The 24,637-nt window shown below is 34.0% G+C and overlaps 2 protein-coding genes across 3 annotated transcripts; both read left to right on the top strand.

Moving 5' to 3' along the window:
- Positions 1–923: 923 nt before the first annotated feature.
- Positions 924–7,356, top strand: LOC129939267 (ATP-binding cassette sub-family F member 1). Its single transcript, XM_056047233.1, has 2 exons — positions 924–2,103; positions 5,611–7,356. Exons 1-2 carry the CDS (start codon positions 1,026–1,028, stop codon positions 7,230–7,232), a joined length of 2,700 nt encoding a protein of 899 aa, XP_055903208.1. The 5' UTR covers positions 924–1,025; the 3' UTR covers positions 7,233–7,356.
- Positions 7,357–12,896: 5,540 nt separating this feature from the next.
- Positions 12,897–23,197, top strand: LOC129942936 (zinc finger protein 675-like). 2 transcript variants are annotated; one of them, XM_056052093.1, is made up of 3 exons: positions 12,897–13,292; positions 13,362–13,508; positions 19,075–19,478. In XM_056052093.1, the coding sequence occupies exons 1-3, from the start codon at positions 13,077–13,079 to the stop codon at positions 19,219–19,221; spliced, it is 510 nt and encodes a 169-aa protein (XP_055908068.1). In that variant the 5' UTR covers positions 12,897–13,076; the 3' UTR covers positions 19,222–19,478. The 2 variants fall into 2 exon arrangements, with proteins under 2 accessions (XP_055908068.1, XP_055908067.1); XM_056052092.1 differs by having other exon boundaries at positions 12,898–13,292; positions 19,341–23,197.
- Positions 23,198–24,637: the final 1,440 nt, after the last annotated feature.

Genomic DNA, 24,637 nt, shown 5'->3' with positions numbered 1-24,637 from the left:
CTATAAATACATTTTTATATCTAGGGCTCAATTCAAACTTTTAAACTCACCAACATTTACGATTCTGCTAAGCTAAAGTACCATTTTTCTACCTAAAACTTAAAAACGGAACGGTCGAATAAATTATGTCTTCAAACTTTACCTTAACAACTTTAAGTTGCTCACGTTTCAATTGGCTTATATTTTAAAGTCATCTATGTTGCAAGCAACTAAAAGTTTTTGGCGACTTTCCATTACCGCAGCACGAATTTCCTTCCGATTAAGTTGGGAAGGCGCCTCAATAGAGCATGTTTTAAATATTAAGGCGAGGCAACACCTTTAAGTCATAAAAAAAAATATTTTCTTTTTCTGACTCAACCCTCCTTTTTTTGTATTTCATTTTTCGAGCCTAAAACAAGTTTTTTTTTTAATTGACAGTACAGCGTACAGCTTCAACCCTCCTGCAAAGTACTTTTTGCATTTAAGCACTAAAACCAAGGAAATCCTAACAAAAATTGAGTATGGCAACACTGAACAAAAAACAGGGAAGAAATGTCAAAATCAACTATTTTTTCGTGTTTCGTATGTGAAAACGTTAACTTTAAAAAAATTAATTTAAAATAGACATAAATGTTTCCTCGCTCTAAAATTGCTATAATTATTATTTATTTGCACATATCTACCAATTAAAAAAAACCTCGTGTCGAAATTCGTGCTGCGGTAATGGAAAGTTGAGGCAAAAGTTTCTTATAGTCTTTTCAACGCCAAATGTTTTGTTTTTAAATATCGTTCGTTTATAAATTACAGCGAAGTTTCGGATTCGGACAAATCAATTACACTTGACTAGACACTTATGAACCTACCATGTGAAAGGGGGTTAACTATGACAGCTGGCCAATCAGAAGCTATGTAATTTTAGAAATTATAAAACATGAATTTGAGTCTCAAAGCGTTGAACGCACCCCACGAACTGCACACGTTTCCATAAGTTAAATTTTGACTTCATTCAAAAGCAAATTTGTGAAGTTAATTTAATAAAAAGAATTATGTCGTCAAAGAAATCTAAAAAGAAGGATCGATTTGACGATGACGAGGATATCGATGTGCCAGCGCCTGTAGCCAAAAAATCCACTAAAAAAGGCAAAAAAGGAAAACGAGGCGATGATTCCAGCGAAGATGAATCAGTTCCCAGCAACAAGGCAAGTGAAATCAACGAACAAGAACAGGATCTAAATAAGTCAAAGAAGTCGCAAAAGAAAAATGTTGGCAACAAAAAAGGTCGAAAGGGGGCAAATGACTCGGATGAAGACCTTCCAGAAGTTGAGGTTCCTAAGCCTGTGAAGAAATCTGCAAAGAAAGGAAAGAAACCAAAAGCTGATGATGGGTTCAGCAAAGATGAGGATAGTAAACTTGACGTTCTTAATAACCTCTCCGATGAGGAAGATGAGGTGGTCGTTATTGCAAAACCAGCAGCGAAAAAATCAAAGAAAGGCAAGAAAAAGAAGAACGACTTTAGTGACGATGACGACGACGAATCTCTTAGTAAGCAAGCAAGTAATCTTCCCAGTGATAGTGATGAAGTGGACAATATAATCGTTTCCCAAAAACCTGCCCCCAAGAAATCTTCCAAGAAGAACAAATCGAAAAAAAATATTAGTGAAAATGATTCTTTGGATGAAGAGATGGACAAAGACCTTTCAGACATTGATAACATTTCAGAATCGGAACAAATCACTGAGGAAAAACCAAAGGCAGCACAAGTAGCTAGCAATCCTCCGGTGGAAAAATTGGAGGAAGTTCCCGAAATTGAACCTCTTCCAAGTGAGTCAAAGAAAGAAGACGGCGCAACCGAAGAAGGAGACGAAATTATTGAACAAGAATTAAAAGACCTTAATATAAGTGAAAGCAAGGGAAAAAAACTAACCCACAAAGAAAAGAAGAAGCAAAAAAAGCAACAAGAATACGAACGACAAATGGAATTGATGACTCGCAAAGGTGGTCAAGGACACTCTGATCTAGACAGTAATTTTACAATGTCCCAAGTTCAAAAAACAGCTGGTCAAATGGCTCAGCTAGAGTTCGCGGTGGATATTAAGATTGAAAACTTCACTATTTCGGCTAAAGGTAAGTTTTAAATGTTTGTTTTTTACTTTAAAAATGTCAGTTAGAGACTAAATGTGGGTGTCCATTTCAAAGTAAACGTGCTGCGAATCGCTCTGAAGCTGCTCTCGAGAGCGATCTTCCAAGTGGACATAGCCTGGGAAGTAGATCGCGGAGAGTTTACTAATTACTCTCGACATTTGATCTTTTTGAAAGGCAATCGCAAGTGGACACATGTGTTTACCACTATCTGAGATAAGCTTGCGAATTACCAACACACTTCGTATTTTGCGCTTGCCGTCGAGAGTAAACATGGCAAAGCAGTTGAAAATATTTTTTTTTTCGTTTTTACCTTCAAAAACTTGTCTTTTAAACTGTTGAAAATTGCTGGACAGATGTCTCTCATACATACTGGAATTCGAAAAAGATACTGAAAGCTAAAGTATGAATCCCCTACATAGATCATACAATTAACTTTTAGTTTTTCCTTCAAAAATGATTTTCGATTCATATGCTTACCTGATGCTAAAAATGTGTTACCAGTAAACGCTCGCGTATTGGTATGGCTTCCTATAATTGGGTATCTTTTTTAAAAATTATGGGTCCAACGTTTTGTATCAATTTCACAAACTGACAACCACCAAAAATTTTAAAACTGTTGACGATCTTCAATTTGAAGCTCTCTTGAAAGAGTAGACCCCGCACCGAATTGGTTACGGCGATCTACCCACGGTTTGACCCAACATTTTTTGTATTCCTTTTTCTTTTTTAATTAATATAATAAAAGTAGTTACAAGATTACATGGCCAACTGATAATATGCTAGCAGAGGAAATCTATCAAGTAGACAGGATTATGAGAGTACCCTCAGTAAGAAAACTCTCAATATTATAGCAGAGAGCTCGCGATAGCAACATTTCTAAAATTTGGCTCTCAAATGAACAGTCTCCCGAGAGTTGCTCTCTAGAGCAAACAGTACACTCAAATGGACATGCACCTTAAGTCCCGGATAAATAGGTAGAAACTAAAAATATGACATTGATATGTCATTGCTTTATACAGTAACAATAATACAGTGTAATCCAAGCTCTCTGGTTTCCTTATAATATTTTTATTTTTAGTTTGTCGTTATTATGAATACATTTAACTAAATTTTGAACAGGTAAAAACCATTAGAACTATAAAAACGGTTCTTCAAATTAATTGATTATTGTAAAACGAATATTTCGCATCACCTTAGATACATAGATAGATTTTTCTAAAAATTAGTTTGTACAATTTAGTTTAAAAACATGGCCTAGCCCCATCTGTCCAAATTTGAAAAAATAACATATTTAGATTGATATTAATAAGACTGCTATTTTTGATTGTCTATATTTTTATGCGCTTTGACAGTAACAGTAACAGTGTAGTTTTTTCCGATCAGATTCATTCAAAATAGACGTCACTTCTGCACATTTTATAGTTCGCTTCCCACACATCTGTATTCTGAATAAATTCAATACAAATATGTGCAATTATTATTATTATTATTATTATTATTATATATTTATTAAACAAGTAATGAATTCCATTCTAATATAAAATTATTGAGCTTCTAGCTGCAAAGGCCTACCGCTGTATACCGAATTTTATACATATACATTTATATAATGGTTTCAATTTCTAAGAGAAAATCTACTTACTTACTTAAAGTGGCGTTACAGTCCTGCGTGAACTAAGGCCTCACCCAACAAACTCCTCCATCTAGCTCGGTCCCTAGTTAGATGTCTCCAGTTTCGCACTCCAAGTTGGGTGAGATCACTTTCCACTTGTGCGCGCCACCTGATCCGCGGTCTTCCTCTACTGCGCTTTCCTGTGGGTGTGGATTTGAAGACTTTCCGGGCCGGAGCATTGGTTTCCATGCGCTCTACGTGACCCAGCCATCTTAGTCGTTAGTTAGTTAGTCAAAGTTACGTCTGTCGATGGTGACGTTTTGACCAAGTGTGTGTCCTTTCTTGACGACAGCATGTACTTTGTTTTGTCCTCATTAACCGTTAAACCCATTTTTTCCGCCTCTGCCTCAATACTTACAAAAACCCCATTGACATCATGCTAAGTTCTTCCGATTATGTCAATGTCATCAGGTTATGCTAGTAATTAGACAGAATTGTGAAAGATAGTGCCTCTAGTGTTGACGTGTGAGCTCTGCACTATTCTTTCAAGCACGATGTTAAAAAAATCGCATGACAGCCTAAAACCTTTTTCGACATCGAAAGGTTCTGTTAAGTTGTTTCCAACCTTTATGGAGCAGCTTGAATTCTCCATGGTCATCCTGCACAAACGGACGAGTTTGGCAGGGATGCCAAAACTAGACATGGCTCTATACAGCTCGTCCCTGTAGATGCTGTCATATGCGGCCTTGAAATCGATGAAAAGATGGTGGGTGTCGATTTGGTGTTCTTGGGTTTTTCCACGATCTGCCGTTATGTGAATATTTGATCGACTGTGGACTTTCCTGGTCTAAAACCACACTCATAAGGACCTATCAGGTTGTTAACGATGGGCTTTAGACGTTCACATATTACGGCAGAGAAGATTTTATAGGCGATGTTAAGTAGACTGATTCCTCTATAGTTGGTGCAGTTTAGAGGGTCTCCTTTTTTCAGGATCGGGCAAACAATACTGAGGTTCCATTCATCGGGCATGCTTTCTTCCGACCATATCTTACAGATAAGTTTTGGCATGCCCCTAACTAACTTAACTTTAGCTGCTTTAAAGAGTTCGACATTCAAGCCATCTGCTCTAGTGGCTTTATTAGGCTTCAAATTAGATATGGCAATCTCATATGTTCGGCCTTGCTAAAATACCTGATAATTTATTACTATTAAAAAATGCTTGTGTCTCCTAGAAATTTTTTCGAAGCCGCATTTAGGAAGATTTGGCTCCGATCAGCGAATTTAAAAAAAATGTTTTTCCATATTCATATTACTTGTAAAATTGATGTCTAGATATTTTTTAGGATTTAACTGTTTACAACTTACTTCCGTCAAAGAACCACTTTTCATCCCTTCCACTTTCTTTCCTACCTTTTCGGAAAATGATTGCTTTAAAGTTAGTTATGTTGTGGATAGGGAAAATTACACTCTGGCTGAAGCTAATTAGAATATCTCTAGTCTCATTTGAATATTCGTAAAATTCTTCTGGTACGCCATTAGTCCCAGGTGCTTTCTGGACTTTACTCTTACCCAGACAGCTTTTTACTTCTTCTACTAATAAGGGCTTATCAAACAGTTAGTTAATTGTATCTGGAAATTTGAATTAGTTCAAAGTGTTAGGTGGGTTCAAAATATTCCAAAATAATAAAATAATTTTTTAGATTTCTGACGTTGAAGTTTACACCAATTTTTACTTTCCTTCCGTTTTTTCTTTTAAAAAGTTTCTTAAAATTAATAAGTTGTTTACCACATTAAACGTAATAAGAGATTTGGGGACCTTTCAATGTTCCATCAAAAAAGGTGTCTTATTCTAATATTTCTTTTGTTTATTTTAGGTAATGATCTTTTTGTGAATGCAAATCTTCTAATCGCTCATGGCAGGCGCTATGGTTTAGTTGGTCCCAACGGTCATGGAAAAACTACACTTCTTCGTCACATAGCCACCCGTGCATTCGCCATACCTCCCAATATCGATGTTCTCTTGTGTGAGCAAGAGGTTGTTGCTGATGATAAAACTGCCATCAATACAATTCTAGATGCGGATGTTAAGCGAACGCAGCTACTAGCCAAGTGCAAGCAACTGGAGGAACAAATCGAAAATGGTGATATGTCAGTTCAGGAAGATCTAAATGATGTATATGCTGAGTTAAAAGCTACAGGGGCCTACTCTGCCGAAGCTAGGGCGCGGCGTATTCTCGCTGGTTTAGGTTTCAGTGAGGAAATGCAAAATCGTGCCACGAAAAACTTCTCTGGTGGTTGGCGTATGCGTGTGTCGCTGGCACGGGCTTTGTATCTAGAACCTACACTTCTTATGCTTGATGAACCTACGAATCATTTGGATTTGAATGCTGTTATTTGGCTGGACAACTATTTGCAAGGATGGAAGAAAACTCTTTTGATAGTGTCTCACGACCAGAGTTTCTTGGACAACGTATGCAATGAAATTATTCATTTGGATCAGAAAAAATTGCAGTATTACAAAGGCAACTATTCTATGTTCAAAAAAATGTACGTCCAAAAACGCCGTGAAATGATAAAGGAGTATGAGAAACAAGAGAAGAGGATAAAAGAATTGAAAGCACATGGTCAATCGAAAAAATCAGCTGAGAAGAAACAAAAGGAAACACTGACTCGCAAGCAGGAAAAGAATAAGAATAAGGGTTCTAAGAACGCGGAAGAAGACGAAGGTCCTCAGGAATTATTAGCTAGACCAAAAGAATACATTGTGAAATTCCGCTTTCCAGAACCCTCTCAGTTGCAACCGCCAATTCTTGGTTTGCACAATGTGACCTTTAGTTATGCGGGACAGAAGCCATTGTTTATCAAAGCTGATTTTGGTATTGATCTGACCAGTCGTGTAGCTATTGTCGGACCCAATGGGGTGGGAAAATCCACATTCTTAAAGTTGTTGCTTGGTGAGCTGGAACCCCAAGAGGGCGAACAACGAAAGAATCATCGTCTTCGAGTTGGGCGCTTCGATCAACATTCAGGAGAACATTTAACCGCTGAGGAAACTGCGGCTGAATATCTGCAGCGACTTTTTAATCTACCGCATGAGAAAGCACGAAAAGCGCTTGGATCATTTGGTTTGGTGAGTCATGCACACATCATCAAAATGAAGGATCTGTCTGGTGGTCAAAAGGCTCGCGTAGCCTTAGCTGAATTATGTCTGAGTGGTCCAGATGTTCTGATTCTTGATGAACCTACAAATAATTTAGATATCGAATCCATCGATGCTCTAGCAGAAGCAATCAATGAATATGAAGGAGGTGTGATCATAGTTTCTCACGATGAACGGTTAATTCGAGAAACAGGTTGTACATTGTACGTTATTGAAGAGCAAACCATAAACGAAATAGATGGAGACTTTGATGATTATCGTAAGGAAGTGCTGGATAGTTTGGGTGAAATTGTAAACAATCCTAGTGTGGTGGCTAATGCGGCTGTGCTGCAGTAGTATTTTGCAGCAATAAAAGTGGGTAGCAATTTATTTTTATAATTTATTCAAACATTGAGCCTTTTTATGAATAAAAAACTTGTTATTTTTGCTTAAAATAAAAAAAAAACACTCACAAAAAGCATTTTGAATGTATTTCATTTGGGTAAAACGTTGGAAAATTTTTTTAAATTCTAATTTCTTTTAGAAATAAATAGTTATAAGCTTATCTAACTTAATACAATAATTGTTTTGTTCTCTTTAGTGTATGGTAGTAATTGAACAATAAATCATTTCATTTCAAATGTATTAATAAAACACAGTACAGAGTTGGATTGGTGTACCTGTTTAATAAATAATTAGACGAATTTTAATGATAGATTTTATTCAGTAAACAATATAGTTGAAAAATTCAACAAAAAATATATTGGAAGCGGCCGGTTAAAGCTATCAGTAAAATCCATAAGTCAAATTTGAAACATAAGGAATCTGAAATGTTTTACTGATGAGCGTTTATAGCAATCAGTACATTTACAAATGAAATCGATCCGGAAAATTTTTTTAATCGAAATTTGATGGTGGTTGCATTTGATTAGAAATTAAATTTATATCGCCGGCTGAATGCTTAAATGCCCCATATACAAAAAAATCATTCCTCAGAAAACGAATTTTAAGGTTTGAAACATAATTTCGTAATTTTGCATTTGAAAATTTCGACCTTTGAATTTTTATATACATAATTGGAATATTTCTTTTTTTTAAATTTGAAGTCCTAGGGTTAAAAACATTTATGGTTATTCAAAAAAAAAGTTTAGAAAAAGTCAAAAATGGATATAGAACCCTTTACATACGAATGTTAAATCTATAAAAACCAAACTGAAAATTTCCTATGGATATAAATAGAACCTTTATGCTTTTAACATTAGGAATTCAAAGATAGCAAAAATAATACTAAAATATAAAATTTCTAGCACTTTTAATTTTTTAAATCTATTTGTAGTGATAAAAATATAAAACAAAAAGGAATATTAATATAATGGCTTAGCACTTCCCTATATTACATTGGCTAATTTTAAGTCGATAAAAAAAGTATGAAAAATGACAAAGTATTTTCACACTTTACAATTAAAAATACCCAACTTGAAAAATACATTCAATTTTATTCGGAATTGGTTTAAAAAATATTTCAGCATTCATAGGATTAAGTTTTAGTATTTTTTCACAGTTTTTCAAATTAATTATTTTTGGTTTTTACCTTTTTTGTTTTTATGAATTTTAGTAAAAACAAAAAAAAAATGCTTGAATATTATCGATAAAAACCTTATTAAGAATGCTCTTAATGCATTTATTTAGTTTGTCAACCTGAAGATTCTATATCTTCTATTAGTCTTATTAAAAATATTTTGTTCCCCTTATTTTTACCTCGTTTTTATTTTTTTTAAATATTAAAAAAAAAATATATATTATGGCTTTTTTTGAGAAATTATCCTTATAAACACAGCAGATATTACTTAATCAGCCCTGAAAACTATCAAAACCAGAATTGAAACGTCGAAAAATAATCAATAAATATTTAATTAATTATAGACAGCATTTTTGTGGGTTTTTAACTAATGTTTGTATTTAAATTTTATTTTAAAAATGATGTAGAAAAAAAATTAATAATAAATAAGTGATCTCGAAAAAGTTACTTCTATATATACTTTTCCAGCTGATTGCACTTTTGTCCATGGATATAGGGCACATAAGCAGGAAAAAAGTCACTTGGTTTTAATAGATTGTGAGAGGTTACATGCTCTATATGCCATCTCATGTGGATATGAGGAATTTAAGCATCAAGAGTCTGTTTTTAAAACTTTAATAGAAAAACTGCCCCACCTCATACAAATTTTGGATATGCGGCAAATAAGCACGAACAGAACCAAAAATATGTGGTCTATGAAGCAAAACTGGTTTCTGTAACTTTATTAATAATAGAGATAGAGCAACGGGAATATCACCAAACCAAAGTGAACATATGAATTAGTATAACTGCATCTTTAACTCAGTTTCCCGAAAAAGTGGTCTGTGGGGCATTTAAGCATTCAGCCGGCAATATGTTGATCGATCGGAAATCACACAAACAAATTTTTTTTTGAGAAAAAAGTGTAATTGCACATTTATTTTTCTCTAAAAAAATATTTTTTTATTTTCCGGACGGAAATTCATTTTAATGAACACCTGATACTTATGTCCAAAATTGAAACAAATCGTTCCACTGATTTGTGTTCCAATTTCACACAATTCCAATGACAGATTTCTGTCAGTAAACATTTTTCGGTGGATTTCAGTCAGGAAATTTTGTTAAATAACAGAAATTTTCAATGAAAGCTATAAACGAACAGCCAAAAAAATGCAATGTTTGTTTTCAATGATGAAAGCCAATGATAGCTATAAATTGCTATTTTTACTGTTGCTTTCATCAGTAAAGTTTGTAATAATGTGATCGGAACAGTACAAATTGGAATACCAACAGTAAAACGAAATAGAATCTTTGTTGGCTTTTGGTTTTGGCAGTCAGCTGTTTAGTAAAATGAAATTTCATCTTTAAAAAATTAAAATGGATTTATAAATTAGATAAAACTTTAAATGCATTGTTTCTTTTTGAAAAAATACTTATATATAGGATTCATCTTATTGCATCAATCAAACATGTTCAAAAACTAAAAACAAAAATGTTTCTGATGGATTGTACAGATAGCTATAACCGGCCCCTAATATGCATACAAATATTAGATCTACTAAGGGTGATTTTTTAGCTATTATCTTTTTTACACTGGTTAAAACCGCTGAGTCACGTTTCGTGTTTTGTTTCACTGTCAAACATCTTCAGTATGGTCTATAATTCAACCATGAATCGTCTACAAACGAAAAACGCTTGCAAATTATTGAATTTTATTATCAAAAAGGCGTGCTATGTTAAGAAAGTTCATCTAGCCCTTCTTGTGTTGTCTTGTGTTCAGCGGCGAAGCTCATTTTTAGCTCAATAGGTACGTAAATAATCAGAATTGTCGATTTTGGAGTGAATATCAACCAGAAGAATTGCAAGAGCTACCAATGCATCCAGAAAAAGTCGAAGTTTGGTGCGGTTAATGGGCTGGTGGCATCATTGGACCGTACTTCTTCAAAGATGATGCAAATCGTAACATAACTGTGAATGGTGAGCGCTTCCGTGAGATTATATCCAACTTTTTTTTACCCAAAATGCAAGAGCTTGACTTGCGTGACATGTGGTTTCAACAAGACGGTGCCACATGCCATACATCACGCGCAACAATGGACTTATTGAGAGACGAGTTCAGTGAACATTTTATTTCCTTTATACTACTTTTTGTGGGGCAATGTTAAAGCTCATGTCTATACAGACAAGCCCGCTTCAATTGACGCATTGGAAAATAACATTGAAGCATTTTTTCGTGAGATACCGGCCAAAATGTTGGAAATAGTATGCCAAAATTGGACTAAGGTGACGGACCATTTGAAGCGCAGTCAAGGTAAACATTTGCATAAAATAATCTTCAAACGTTAAATTATATGAACCGTACTATCGATTCAAATACAGATTTCATGCATTTTTCTGAATTGCATGTATTTTTTTCAAATTTATTATAGCTTTTAAAAAATCACGCTTTAGTTTATGATATTTCGTCATTCCAGTCGCTAGTTTAAAGTGACCTCACCTAACTTGGAGCGCAAAACTGGAGACATCTAGGCACCGAGCTAGATGGAGAATATAGATGATGTGTTGCTTGTCTCCATGTTTGCTATATTATGTATTTTTATGTTTATTTTTTAAAATAAAAACGATTGTAGTTTTCTTAAAAATTGACAATTTAAATAAACTTTATGTTACAGACAATTTAGTATAAATAAAACTAGTGACGCGTTTCAGAACTCGTGTTCTATTATCGGGCTACTGTTTACTAAACTTTTTTTGTTTTTCTATTGTTCATCTTTCTGTTGTGTTGTTGTTGTCAGATTGCTATTCTTTTGAGTGTGGGAACTTGTTGGAAAGAAATATATAAAGCCAACAAGATAGAACAAGACAGAATACTAAATGACAAATTAACAATAAAACAGAACATATTATTTGACACAGCTTTAAAATTCACAACAAACAACAAAAAGAAATAAGAAGAAAAGAAAGCTTTCCATAAAACTTTTGTGCGAAACAGTCGTAGCTTTGTTCTTAAGCTGATAGAGTTATTCTCCCAAATTTTCTACAACACACCGAACCCCACTTTTTCTTTGCCGATGCGGCAGATGACGTGTTATTCGGTTCTGCTTTCGATGAAGACGATACGTCCAAGGTATTGAAAGTTCTCTAATTTTTCTACCGGAAATATTTATTTGAGAGGATGGTCGGGTTCCGATGCTGATCACTTTTGCTAAATTTTCAGTCCCACAACTCTGCTTCTCTTTCCACACTTGTCTCCACATTTGATGGAGATCCATGATCCTATGAGAGAGTAAGCAAACATCGTCCGAGTGCTTTAAATAGGATGTCAAAGTCCATTGCATCCCTCCGATACCTGACAAAGCTGCGCGCAGTACATCGATTATCACTAACAAAAACAATATTGGCGGCGGAATACAGCCCTGTTTCATTCATTTCAAAATCATCTGAAAACCTACGAGTACCATAGTGTAGAACGTGACACTTGGATCCATCTTATGTTGCCTAAATAATAGCAATTAGTTTTTCTAGGATGCCTCTCCCAGAAGTCGATGAACAGCAGGTAAAGTGGTGATCTATATTCAACGCACTGTTCAATAATGATCCGCAGTGTGTTGATATGATCGATTCAGGAGGATCCAGTGGGGAATCTTGCTTGTTCGGCATCGAGTGTGACCTCAAGATGTTCTCTGATACGTTCCAGTATGACTTTTGCTATTTTGGCAACGGCAGGCAGAATGCTGATTCCTCTCCAGTTTTCGCACTTTCATGATCTTCATCAATTGAGCAACAATAATGTGCAGACACTGAAGTTTCAACAAGACGGCGGCACAGCACGCCACTAAGCTCGTACTACAATCGATTTATTGAAGAAAACTTTTGGTAGCTGCAAAATAAAACGGCGTTTTTTATGATAGAGGATAATGAAATTTTGTTCAACTTTCTTATGTATTAAAATCAATTTGAATTTGTAAGAATTTATTTTATTTTCAAAAATAATTAAAAATTTGTACTCACAGTTTTTTTCATCAATACAAATTTGACAGCCGGTGTTAAACAAATTTAAATGTCAAATGAAAATATGTAAATGTTCGGTGTGAACGATTTTCGGGATTTCGAAAACTTTTTGCTTGGGTTTGGTGTGCAAAAAGTCAAGTAATTATATTTGTTTGTGCTTGAAATGAAAAATATCAAAATAATCAATTTGTCAAAATAGCTGTGGCTCGGTTGTATATGCCGGGTATATTGTGAGCGTGTTCATTTGAACCGGATCCAAATAGCTTGGAGCCTATTGGCTTTGTCGCGTATGTCTAGCTTAAAAATGAATTCTAATTTTGTCCACCTAACCTACAAGAGGGCAAGCTTAGCTAATAGAGTGGATTGGAATTAGCAGAGCACGTTCAGTTCTAAAAAGAGTACCCAGTTTGTCAACGAACAAACCTAAAAAAACGATGTGAGCATAACTTTAATTCTGTCATATAATTTTCTTATCTTTATATTTGTAAATCTCTGTCTCTGTTTGGATGTCATAATTTTCGATAAATTTGTTTACTAATTTAATTTTATACAATTGTTTATTAATTTATTCCTCTAAGTGATTAAAGTAATTTATTTCATTTATTAAAATAATGCAAAATAAAAAGTAAACAATGGAATCAAGCATCGAAAAAGGAATTAAAGTTTACACCACTACTGAAAACGATAATCCAGAAATATCCAATGAGGACTACAATACTTTATTTGTTTACCTATGTGCATTTTGCGATGAACAATTTCATTCTAACAAATTCCTTGTAAAACACATGTCCAATGAACACTTTGTGGAGGCTGAAAATAAAGAATTAAATAACTCAATACAATACTCGGTGATAAATGCTTAAATGGAGAAATTGATTAAGGAAAATGTTATTGATTTTTTCTCAATTTTTAAATAGGAAGATGAATCTGAAAGTTACATATTGGAGGAACTTAAAAAGCAAACTAGTGATGAGCTGTATTCTATTGAAACATTATCCAATAAGGATTTCGATTTGGAACATCAAGTAGAAGCGGATACAGAAGGGTTTGAGTCTGACGCCTGGGTATGTAAGATTAAGAGTAATTTGATCGAGAGGTGTGGTCTATTTAAAAAAAAAATGAATTTTTAATTTTTTAAAGTCATACATGATTTCTTGATTTTTATTTAGGAATGTAAAAAACAGCTTCTTTATGATTGGATTTAAATTTGTTTACGTTCTGATAGTTTTGAAATGATATTTAATTATTTTTCTTTTGGAACTGAAGATATTGTACTACGTTTAAACTCGCCGCCGTGACAGAGATCAAACGTTTATATTTTACCCAAAACACAATTGCATACAGAACTAGTCTAATTGGGTCTCATAATCTAGAATCTTCTAAAGATTGCTGTCGCTACACCGCACATTACCAAAATATAAATATCCTTTCAAAATTAGTTTTCGAATTTGATTTTATTTAAATTGATATTTCACCCGATGCGAATGCGCAACAATCCAATTTATTATATAACTCCAACAACCTTTTTCAAAAAAAAGCGCACAAATTCAACTTACAAAGGCTTACAGGTTAGAATGAATATATATACATATGAATATTATACAGATGTCTCATCCCTGCAGGAAAAAATGAAACATTTTTTTTCTCTTAAAAGACAAGAGCTTTAAAAATAAAGCTGAGAAAGCTCTTTTTGCCTTGCATACTTTTTTCTTTCTAGAAACTTTTCTCTTCTCATTTGTCATTTTGTTTGCCAATGAATACAAAAAAAAAGTTTGGTCCTTTGCATATCTTTTTTTTTATGCGCGTTTTGGTGCGTAAAAGAAGAAAGGGGTTGATAATATTATATCATTTTTTTGTTGTCCATAGCTCAAAACCAGAAGACATATCGACTTTAAATAAATTTTGCTATACAGATCAAAAGGCAGAAATGCAAAAAAATATATTTTTTGAAAAAAATCCAATTAACGGTGTTTTTTTATAAATAAAAAAAAACTAACAAAAATTGTCACCTCGAAAATTTTACGAATACAAAATTATTTTATCTCCAAACCAATTTTGTGCAACGAAAAATAAAGTTTTTAACATCTGATCAAATTTTGAGAAAATATAATTGACAGTTATGATAAATCGAGAATCTAAAATAAAGATGTTACAGAAAATTATTCGACTTAAAAAGAGTAAAAAAAGGTTTCGGTCTGATAAAAAGAATTCTCTCGAAAGAGAAATCGATTTAATGGAAGGTATAAATCAAAACACCAAGAGTTTTGCGAAACTTATTTTATCGCAAACGTTCACCCTGCGGTTACAACTTTCTCAGCGATCAACTTGGATTACAATTGCCCCATCCACTTTCCTTACAAAGACGTTACAATATATAATATAAAATTTATTTCAAGTCTCTAGCGTTATTGGTTCGTGAGATATTTAGGGTTAACCTTTTGTTTAAACTGCTATGGTAAAAAAAACCACCCACGCAATTTGCTTGAGAGTCCTTTCAGCATCTTCTACATTATTATAACAAAATTTGAAGTCGATATCTCTTCTGGTTCTTGAGCTATGGACGACGAAAAAACGTCGCGAACGTACCAACGTAGTACGTACGTATTTCGACTCTAGATACTCTAGTCGAGAAATGTCAACATTTTCAATTCGAAAAATCAGACCCATTACAATAATCAAAAAAAGCACTTTTTTTATACAGTTATGTCAAGGAAACATACAAATCAGGGCACTACAAATCTACAGGAAGACCTTTATTTGAGCAGAAAACAGTACATATTTTATTTTTTGCTGCACAAAATGTACTTGTCCATTTTTGATTAAGTTATCTTTTTGAATAAAAAAAAATAATATCAGTCCTTTTCAAACTAGAAAAAAAAAATCTTACTTTAATTGTTAACATATTATGTACAATGAGGTACATACATGTACATTGGACATAGGTACCTCCACAATTCCACATCCAATTGACACAAGTCAACAACGCTTCATTGCGTTTAAAAAGAAAAACAAAAGTAAAATGTATTCGTGCAGATTTTAGAAAATTGAAGAAAAAAAAATTTATAAAAAAACATCCACATGAATGCACGCAGCTAGCATTTACATACATCTGACTAAAAGAACTCGAGCTATAAAGACAACCTGGTTCTAGCTTTGTTTCTATTTCCAAAGACAACTGTAAATATTTTTTTTTCTCGTCGTCGACAAGCGATCAACTCGCCTGCACCTATTTTCAACGCATACCACCAGCCACACCACACCACAAAAAATCAAAATAAAACGAGTTTTGTTTTCATTTGTGAAGAATGATCATGGTGTATTATGTGTTACTGTGCATTAGGATTATGAGAGGAAAAGAACATATAAAACAGATTTTTCTTTGCCTTAGTTTTTCATAGGAAAAAAGACGAGTAATATAGCTTTCGTGTATACATTTAGTAAATTGTTGAAACTTTTTGAAAAAGCTCTTTTTTTGGTTGATTTCAGTTTCATATATCATTTCTCGCCATAAGGTTGAGACATCTGTATAAATCTATTATCTGTGCTTAAACGTTAATACTCTTTCATTAGAAAGAGACGAAAGTATTTTTAATAAGGATAAGCATGAAGCTGGCTGACAAATGCTATAAAGTTTTGATAAAAAAAAACGAAAAGTCAAATCAAATTCAAAAATTAGATCAACGCACTTCGCTGCTGAAGTTTGGAAAAAAGTTCATATAGCTTGAACCAATTCAGTTGACCAACGGCCGGTTGCACAGAGAGAGGAAAAATGGTGCACAAAATATTTAATGAGTAAAGATTTTCCTTAAATCTTATGGCTTGCGTACACCTAATCCGTCATCAGCCGAACTCGGCCTATCGACCTAAACATAGAAAGGAAAGAGAGCGCGTACACTACTAAAAGCGGCATCGTCCTATAACGCCCGATGACGCCCAATAATAAACGATCATCAGTTATCGGGACAATTCATACCAAAATTCATACCATTCATAAACAGTTATGGGTCAAAGTTTCTTCAGAGATAGAACTGACTGGACGAAATCAAGAAGTCTTGTTGGGCTTACTATAACTCACTTTAACAAAACAAATGAAATTGGGAGTCCCAGCCAAGAAGATGATACGGAACCGCAACCGGCTACAGGTATTTAGAACCTCAGCCAAGAACCTCAATAGAATCGCGACCTGTGCGTAGTGAATGGCCAACTGAATTGCTTCAAGCTAAACTGACTGTAAGGAGATGGCTTAAAGGGGCAGGTTACAATTACAACGATCGAGTAACAAGACAAAAATCTATGATTTCAAAATAGAACCAAAAAAGCAATTCGAGTACGAGGTCGAATGGAAAAACAAGTTAAAAAGTTTCTGAGATGACGTTGTCTTTTCTCTTGAAAGTAGATTCAATACCCTTGTGTAAAAATCTAACACAGAACTCCCAAAAATAAACCTGACCTTTACAGATTTTGTGTCGAATAAGCTATGGTGTTGGACTACTGAAGGTGTGGATGAGTCGGTTTTCATCGACTGTATTATGAACAGACGACAAATGTATATAGACATAAAACTTAATATTTCTTGACTGCTCCAATTCCATTAGAACAATGACCTCAAAAATACGACTCAAGATTTATGAATATGGTTAGCACATCATTTCACAACCACTTTCATTCACACCCGCCACAATCTCTGGCGTGGCAGACCATGCTTACGCTAAAAAAATGGCGTATACCAGGGTTGGAATCGGCTAAGGTGATTGTTGATAAATGACAATCAAAATGATCGAATTTGAACTACATCAAAGTCAAATTGATACCTAAAAGCTGTCACAAAAAATTGTCATAGTCATTTTCAAACAAATATGTTTATTTCGAATAGTACTACAAGACGCTTACACAAACGACTGAAAAATGTTCTTAGGTCACTTTTATCGCGTTTACAAGGAGAATTGAAACCGAATTGAATCAGGAATCCATTTAAATGGAGTATTTTTGGTTCTAAGCTGAATTTAATTTGGCGCTCGTCTTTGTGTTGAGAGCATTTGAAATTTATTTGAAAATTATTCAATTATCAAAACCCAAATGTCATTTCGATTCCATTTGAATTCGATTCCTCGATTCAGTGCCACCATATTCCTGGATTGAAATCTCAATTCGATTCGATTCCTCGATCTCGTCTTATAAGCATGGTATTTGTTTCTTAAAAAAAAAACACATTCCTGTGACGACATTGGAAAAAAAACAAGAAAAGTAAAAATTTATTCAAAATCAGCCAATTTGAAAATTTTATTTAGATATTTTATAAGAATCAATTTAAAATTTCATCAAGGCAACAACGAATTTTGACACTTTCTATCTGAAATTGTTCAATGGAATTGAATTGAGTTGAATCATCTTACACAGCCGGAATGAAAATGATAGTCAATTTGACTATCTAAAAAATGATTTTCAACTATCACCTTAGCCGATTCCACCCCAGGGCGACCAAATACTTTGGATTTTCAACTGTAGGGCGTCGGTCGGCTCGCGATCGGAACAAATGGAGTGACTTATTGTATGAGGCCAGACACGGAACTCGGTTGTGAAGCCTACGGTGATGACGAAAAGGTTTACATTGGAATTTAAGACGAGAGAACAAATCTAAAAACCCATTCATGTGCCATCTTAAAAAAAACTAACTTATACACTTTAGGAAATTCTCAAATAAAACAAAATTAATGAGGATATTATGTTGGCAGTGACAACAATAAAAAAGGGTTAATAAAATGAAAAGAAGTGCAGAGTCTTCAAGAGATTTTTTTGTTTGTATAATAAGCGCACACTTAAGGTGATATTACTACCCTTAATATGTAAAGACCCAGTGTGAGCACTAGGAAAGGGAGAGAGGGGTTGAAAGGAAGTCCCGGTGCACATTGGATTTAAATTCCTGAATATTGCAATGGCTGGGAAAGGCAGAGTGTGGTAAGGAATTCCACATTCGCGTAGTACGGCTAAAGAACGTATCTCTGTACTTGACGGTACGACCGAAGTTGAGCTTGAGGGTATACTGATAAGCATTCCTAGAAACACGAGTATTACAGTTGAACTGTTTCAGGGGAGAAATGCAGTTTGCTATTTCTTTAGAGCATAAACCGTTAAAATAACGGTAAAAAAGGGTGAGACAAGAAACGACGATGTTCAAGCGAAGTAAATGAACGTATGATGATATTATCATCTATGAATTTAAATGCTCTAGGTTCAATACTATCCAAGAGGCTTAAGTAAGTTGCAGGAGCACCAGCCCAGATATGGAAGTTATACTCAAGTTTATGTGATCATTCCACAATAGGTGGTTGGTGACACACATACTTCTATTTCTTACTCGTGTTCAAATCAGACTGGAAAATATCAAGGCATTTTATATTGGTGGTAAAATTATCAGGTTTCCCAATAACAGAGCAAATTATGTATGAAAAAATAGCAAGGGATGTCTGAAGTTCGGACCAAATAGGAGGTAGTGCGATTATAGAGTGCCTGACATTTAATACCTACGAATATAATAAAAATGGTTGCATCAGAAAAAGTTGTTCATCTGTAAATCTACTTAATTTTGATTATATTTTAATTTAAAACTTTATTTTGTATTTTTATTTATAGGGTCTTAACGAGCAAGAACAAAAAGTTTCGTTTGACTGCGGTGTAATGCATGTTTATATGTATTTTTGTTTGCAAAATGAAATGTTTGAAATGACTGACATTGCTTCCTATGCCCGAAACAGTAAAAAAAAATGCATTGTATATTAAATTTATTGGTGTTTATAATTTCTCCATCATTAAATTAAATACAAAGACGTTACCAAAAACGAGAACAAGTTTTAAAAAAACTATTAAAATAAACTCAAACCTAAATTATCTACTTCTAGGTATTAGAATCGGAAAATTTAAATGAATCTACAAAGACTGATGAAAACAAAATTAAGAAAAACGAAAAAGATTATAATCGGTCAACTAAAAAAAAAGGAAAATCAAAAACTCTCTATGAATGTGCATATTGTGAAAAGCAATATCAGAGTAAAAACTCTTTAGAAAATCATAGAAAAGTTCATGAGGAAATTGATAAAATCAAATGCCGGTATGAATCGTGTTCAAAATCGTTTACATCGAGCTCTGGCTATTTCCATCATATGCGCACGCACAACGAAGAAAATCAATTTCAATGTGAATTCTGTTCGAAGGGATTTTTCCAGAAGTGTAATCTGGAAGTTCATATTCGAAGATTCCACACTCTTGATAAACCATTTAAGTGCCAATATTGTGAGAAAGCATTCGCTTCGAGCACCGATAGGCAAATACATCAACGTCTTCATACTGGTGAAAAACCTTTTTTCTGTGATCTTTGCGATAAGAAGTTTATTACGTCATCGAAAATGTCCTATCATCGGAAAATGCATTTTAAAGTAAAAAAATTTTGTTGCAAGAAATGTAATGAGAAATTTTCAACGCGAAGCCTTTTATACAAACACAGTTTAGATCATGAAACAGGAACAACTTATGACTGCGATGTTTGTGGAAAAAGATGTAGACGTAAACAGACATTAATGTCGCACAGAAAACTTCACAGTAAAGTATAATTTGACCTTAATGTTTGTGAAAAATGATTTCCGGACTTAAGCACACATTAATGATGCAGACGCAGGAAACTTCAGAGTAAAGTATAAATTTAAATAACTTATTTAAAAAAGTAATACAAGCACATTTTATGTTCCTTTTGCAAAACATTCTTTATTAAAACTTAATTTAAAAACTCAAAGACATTAAAACATAAAACTTAAAAGTGCCAAATATTCAAATATAAATATAAGATATGCCAAATAGTATTATTTGTATTTATACAGATATGAACATTAAAATAGAAACAACAGAGTTTTAAAAATTCAATTTTTTATTGATTTTAAAAGATTTTTTTTTACCCATTATTATATAGTAAAATTATATCTTAAAATATTTAAAATTCATAAATTTAAAAAGGAACAAATTTTAGTGGACATTAAAATAGATACACAGATTAAAAAAAATTAAATTAAATGCAAAGCTATTCTGGATTTAAAAATTATTTTTATATCTGTTAGCCTGGCCCTTAGCTTTAATTACAGTGTGACATCAGTTGGACATTGAGTCAAATAATTGGCGGCAACTGTCAATTGAAATATTGTACCACTCCTGTTGAACCATCCCCCACAGTTCAGCTTTATTTTTTGTTGAATATTTTCCAACCGCGCATTTAAAATCACCCCCAAAATGTTGTATGGGATTCAACCCATTAAACCCAAGCACCTTAAAAATAATGATATATGAAAACCCTTTAAAATCCTGTTTAATTAGTTCTTTATTTGACCAAAAATACACTTAGAAAAAAAATATTTTGAGTAGTTTGGCACCTCTCACATATCCATCGAACCCTACTGTGGCATATCCGGCATCGTAGTTGATTTTAAAGTTTTTTTGGGGAAATGTCCTCCTTCACTGTGAATCAATTTTTTTTGCTATTATGGCTTATTTGGTGCTTTTGTTGATGGCCCGGAATGTAAATAAGTCCTCGTTGTTATTCTGACAAATTGTAAGTAGATTGCGGGTTTCTTTGGTTTGCAAACAATGGAGTCGCCAAGCATTTACCACCATTGAGTTGATCATATGTGTGAAGATCGACCCCACCCATACCCTTGTTGTGTGCCACTAATGGTTTTGGCTGTGGAATGATTACCCTCTCTTTTACTGCTGCTGACCATCGTTTGCCTCTTCCAAGAGGTTCCAGGGTGTCGTAGTTTGTTGCAACTGTAACAACAGCATTGTCCTTCCACCGCGAGTTATATATGTTGTTCCGAAAGAAAACAGTGTTGTTTGTTCTTCGGGTCGATTGCGACTGCCGAATAAGTTTTATTATTCAAATTAATCACTTAAAGCTAAGGTCAATGCATCCACTTCCCGTTGGCCTTCGGATATTGCAATGTATCGATTGTCAGCGGAAAGTGGTGTTGAATTACATTATGGGTTGCGAAGTAACACATATGTTCCGTCATCAAGTTTGCTGACTTGCATCTATGTAACTCGCGCGAACAAAATGTTTTTTTTTTTGTGATGAAAGTAACCACGATTGGCCTTCATTACCGTCTTCAAGGATTTTAATGGAATTTTTGTTGTTCTATTGTCACGAACCACACCTGTTGCGCGAAATCCTTTTTTGCGTAATGGTAAAATAATTGTAGGAAAAAAAAACGATGTGGTCACTTGGGCTTTTTACTACTTCCAGTAAATCAAGAACCACTCGAGATCCAAATGGTATAAACACTTATTGCTTCGAACTACATTTTTGGCACCGCAAGTCACTCTCAAAATTGAGCGTACACTTACAAGAAATTTTTGGTAACTTTTTTTAAATTTCTTTTATTTAATATATTTACTTACATAAACAAAAGAAAAATTATGAAAAACAATAAACAAAACAGAATACAAATTCTAAAACTTAAAAATGGTTAAAATTCATGACACAAAATTGAGCGTACATTTGAAGACATATGTGGAAAAAAAAGTTATAAGGTGGTAAAAATAAAAAAATAATATTTTGTAGGACCACCTTTAGCCTCTATCACAGCTTGTAGGCGCCGCTGCATCGATTCCACAAGTTTTGTTGTGAAAGAAGAGGGGATATTCTCCCAAATTTCTGTAATCTTCGCCTTCAATTCGTTTTTGTTGCTTGGATAGAAATTCTTGAGCCTTCGCTTGATTTCTTCCCACAAGTGCTCAATCGGATTGAGGTCCGGTGACTGAGGTAGGGTCTTCAGCTGGTTTCTGGCATTATACAGCAACCATTCCTTCACAACAAACGACGTGTGTTTCGGGTCGTTATCCTGTTGGAACTAAAATTCAGCTGGTAAATTTAGTTTTTCCGCAGACTGACGCATGTTTCTTTTGAGAATATCCAGAAATTTTCACTTGCCCATAATTGTGTCAATGAACTCAAATCTTCCCGTTCCACTTGCAGCCATAGACCCCCATAACATGACACTACCTCCACCATGTTTCAAGGCGCTTTCGCCTATTCATCTTCGAAATGAAGGGTTTTTTCCTAGCAACTCTCCCATTTACATTGTTTCTCCGAAGGACACGACGAACAGTTTCGGTAGATACTGGTCTCTGAATAACAGCCGCCATCTCTGCCGCCAGCTTGGGTACACTTATTTTTGGTTTTTCTTTAACTTTTCGCAAAATTACTCTCTCATCTTGTTGAGACAACATTTTTTTTCGTCCCCTTCCAGTTTTGTTAAAGATCGTACCTTCGTAACGGAATTTGTTTATAATTTTTTGCACCGTGGAATGAGTTCGCCCGACAATATCACCAATTTCCCGCAAAGATTTTCCTTTTAAATGTAATTTTAATATTAGCTGCCTTGTAGAAATGTCGGTTTCTTTTCTTTTATCTGCCGTTTTACAAAAAAACTTTAAAAGGAGTGAATTTTCGCGACTCTTGAAATCTCGACAGTAACTACAATCAAATTTAATGTAGTGACAAGTAAAAGTAGCGGTAAATTTTTTGTCTGTTACATTTAGCAAGCCATTTATACAGGGTGTACGCTCAATTTTGTGTAATGAATTTTAACCATATTTCAGTTTTTCTTTAAAAAAATGCGCTTTTTTACTGTTCAAGTAATTTTTTTTCTTATATGTGTGAGAAAAATATAATAACGAAAAGAAATATAAAAGAATTTTGGAAAAAATTGACATGTAAGCCACGAAAAATAAAAAATTACTCACTTATATATGGGTGTACGCTCAATTTTGATTTCCTTGAAGCAATTGCGGGACATGGCGTTAGCAACCAAAGGAATTCTTGTGTCTTCGTCTAGGCACCAATACAAATTTTCTTGAGGCAATGAATGATATCCTGAGATAAGCATTATGCCAACAAATTTAAATCAAAGCCATTCCAATACGCAGATTGTTTTGGTTTTTAAAAACCTTTGAGCAGATTTGGATGTGTGCTTAGGGTCATTGTCCTGCTGTAGAACACATTTGAAAGGCATGATCTCGTCGCATAAGACAGAATCGTATCTTTCATGATATTCACTTTCAAATTTTGATCCATTTTACCCTCAATCAAATGTATTGGTCCAACGTCACCATACCAAGAAAATTAACTCCAAAGTATGGAACTGCCGCCAAAACTCTTGACCGTTTTCTGGATGTTTTTGGGATTGTGTTTTTTCAAAGGAAGCCATCTACCGGTTTGTCTGCCATCACTTTCGAACAAATTTATCTTCGTTTCGTCCATCTACAACACACTCCTCCATTTTTTGCCTCCTTTTGGCCCACTCCAATCAAAATGATCTTGGTCGAATTTAAAACGCGTTGTTATATTTTGTTTTCATTAGAAAGGGCACCATTCTTGCGATCGTTCTAAGCAAATTAGCCTAAACAAGTCTTCTACAAACAGTTCTGGAAGTTATTTGAAGCTGTAGTTTGCTTTTTTTGGGTTTTCGCTTATCTTATCTCGAAAACGGTGCATCGGAGAGAAATATTTTTAGATAATAAAATGGAGTTCTCAGAATTATCTAAAACTTTTATATCATATTTTTTTTTCTAATTCCTAGCCTTTTTCGAGCTATACCCTCGGAAAAAGTTGAAATTTATAAAAAAAAAAACAAATTAACGGCAAAATATTCATAAACATAGCATCATATTGTCTAAACCTATTCATAAACGAAAAGTATGAATAGGAAAGAAGTTGTAGATTTTTAAATTCCCTTTTAGAATATATATACATACATATGCTGATTAATTACATTTTTTTTTAAACTTTTTTTTGCAATTTTCAGAAAATAAGTTGGTATATCATATTCTTGACCCACAACCTTTGTTCGTTCATCTAATAACATATATGGCCACCTATAAGAAAGTTATTAAATAAAGTAGAAAAAATAATGACAAATTTCACACTTTATTCTACAGATAGTTTTGTTACACAAATACAATAATAATTGTAAACCCCATTGTTCTCAATAAATTCCTAACGTTTTACTCTCAACTTTAAAAGTAATCAAATTGTCATACTCTTTGAACTTGAGGGCACAGGCAATGATTGTTCTTCCATGGCATCTTCTTCCTGCGTAGCGGGTGGCTCCTGCTGAATGGGCTCTACGTCGCGTCGTCTTCATCGTCCTCATCG

This window comes from Eupeodes corollae, chromosome 1, assembly GCF_945859685.1.
Source record: "Eupeodes corollae chromosome 1, idEupCoro1.1, whole genome shotgun sequence".
Classification (NCBI taxonomy): domain Eukaryota; kingdom Metazoa; phylum Arthropoda; class Insecta; order Diptera; family Syrphidae; genus Eupeodes; species Eupeodes corollae.
Note: the sequence above shows the minus strand (reverse complement) of the source record. Positions and strands in the feature narration are given on the sequence as shown.

Coding starts and splice junctions, on each gene's coding strand:
- LOC129939267 (XM_056047233.1), top strand. CDS start 1,026: ATGTCGTCAAAGAAATCTAAAAAGAAGGATCGATTTGACGATGACGAG. Junction 2,104..5,610: donor CTTCACTATTTCGGCTAAAG/GTAAGTTTTAAA, acceptor TGTTTATTTTAG/GTAATGATCTTTTTGTGAAT.
- LOC129942936 (XM_056052092.1), top strand. CDS start 13,077: ATGGAATCAAGCATCGAAAAAGGAATTAAAGTTTACACCACTACTGAA. Junction 13,293..13,361: donor ATAACTCAATACAATACTCG/GTGATAAATGCT, acceptor ATTTTTAAATAG/GAAGATGAATCTGAAAGTTA. Junction 13,509..19,340: donor GGTTTGAGTCTGACGCCTGG/GTATGTAAGATT, acceptor ATCTACTTCTAG/GTATTAGAATCGGAAAATTT.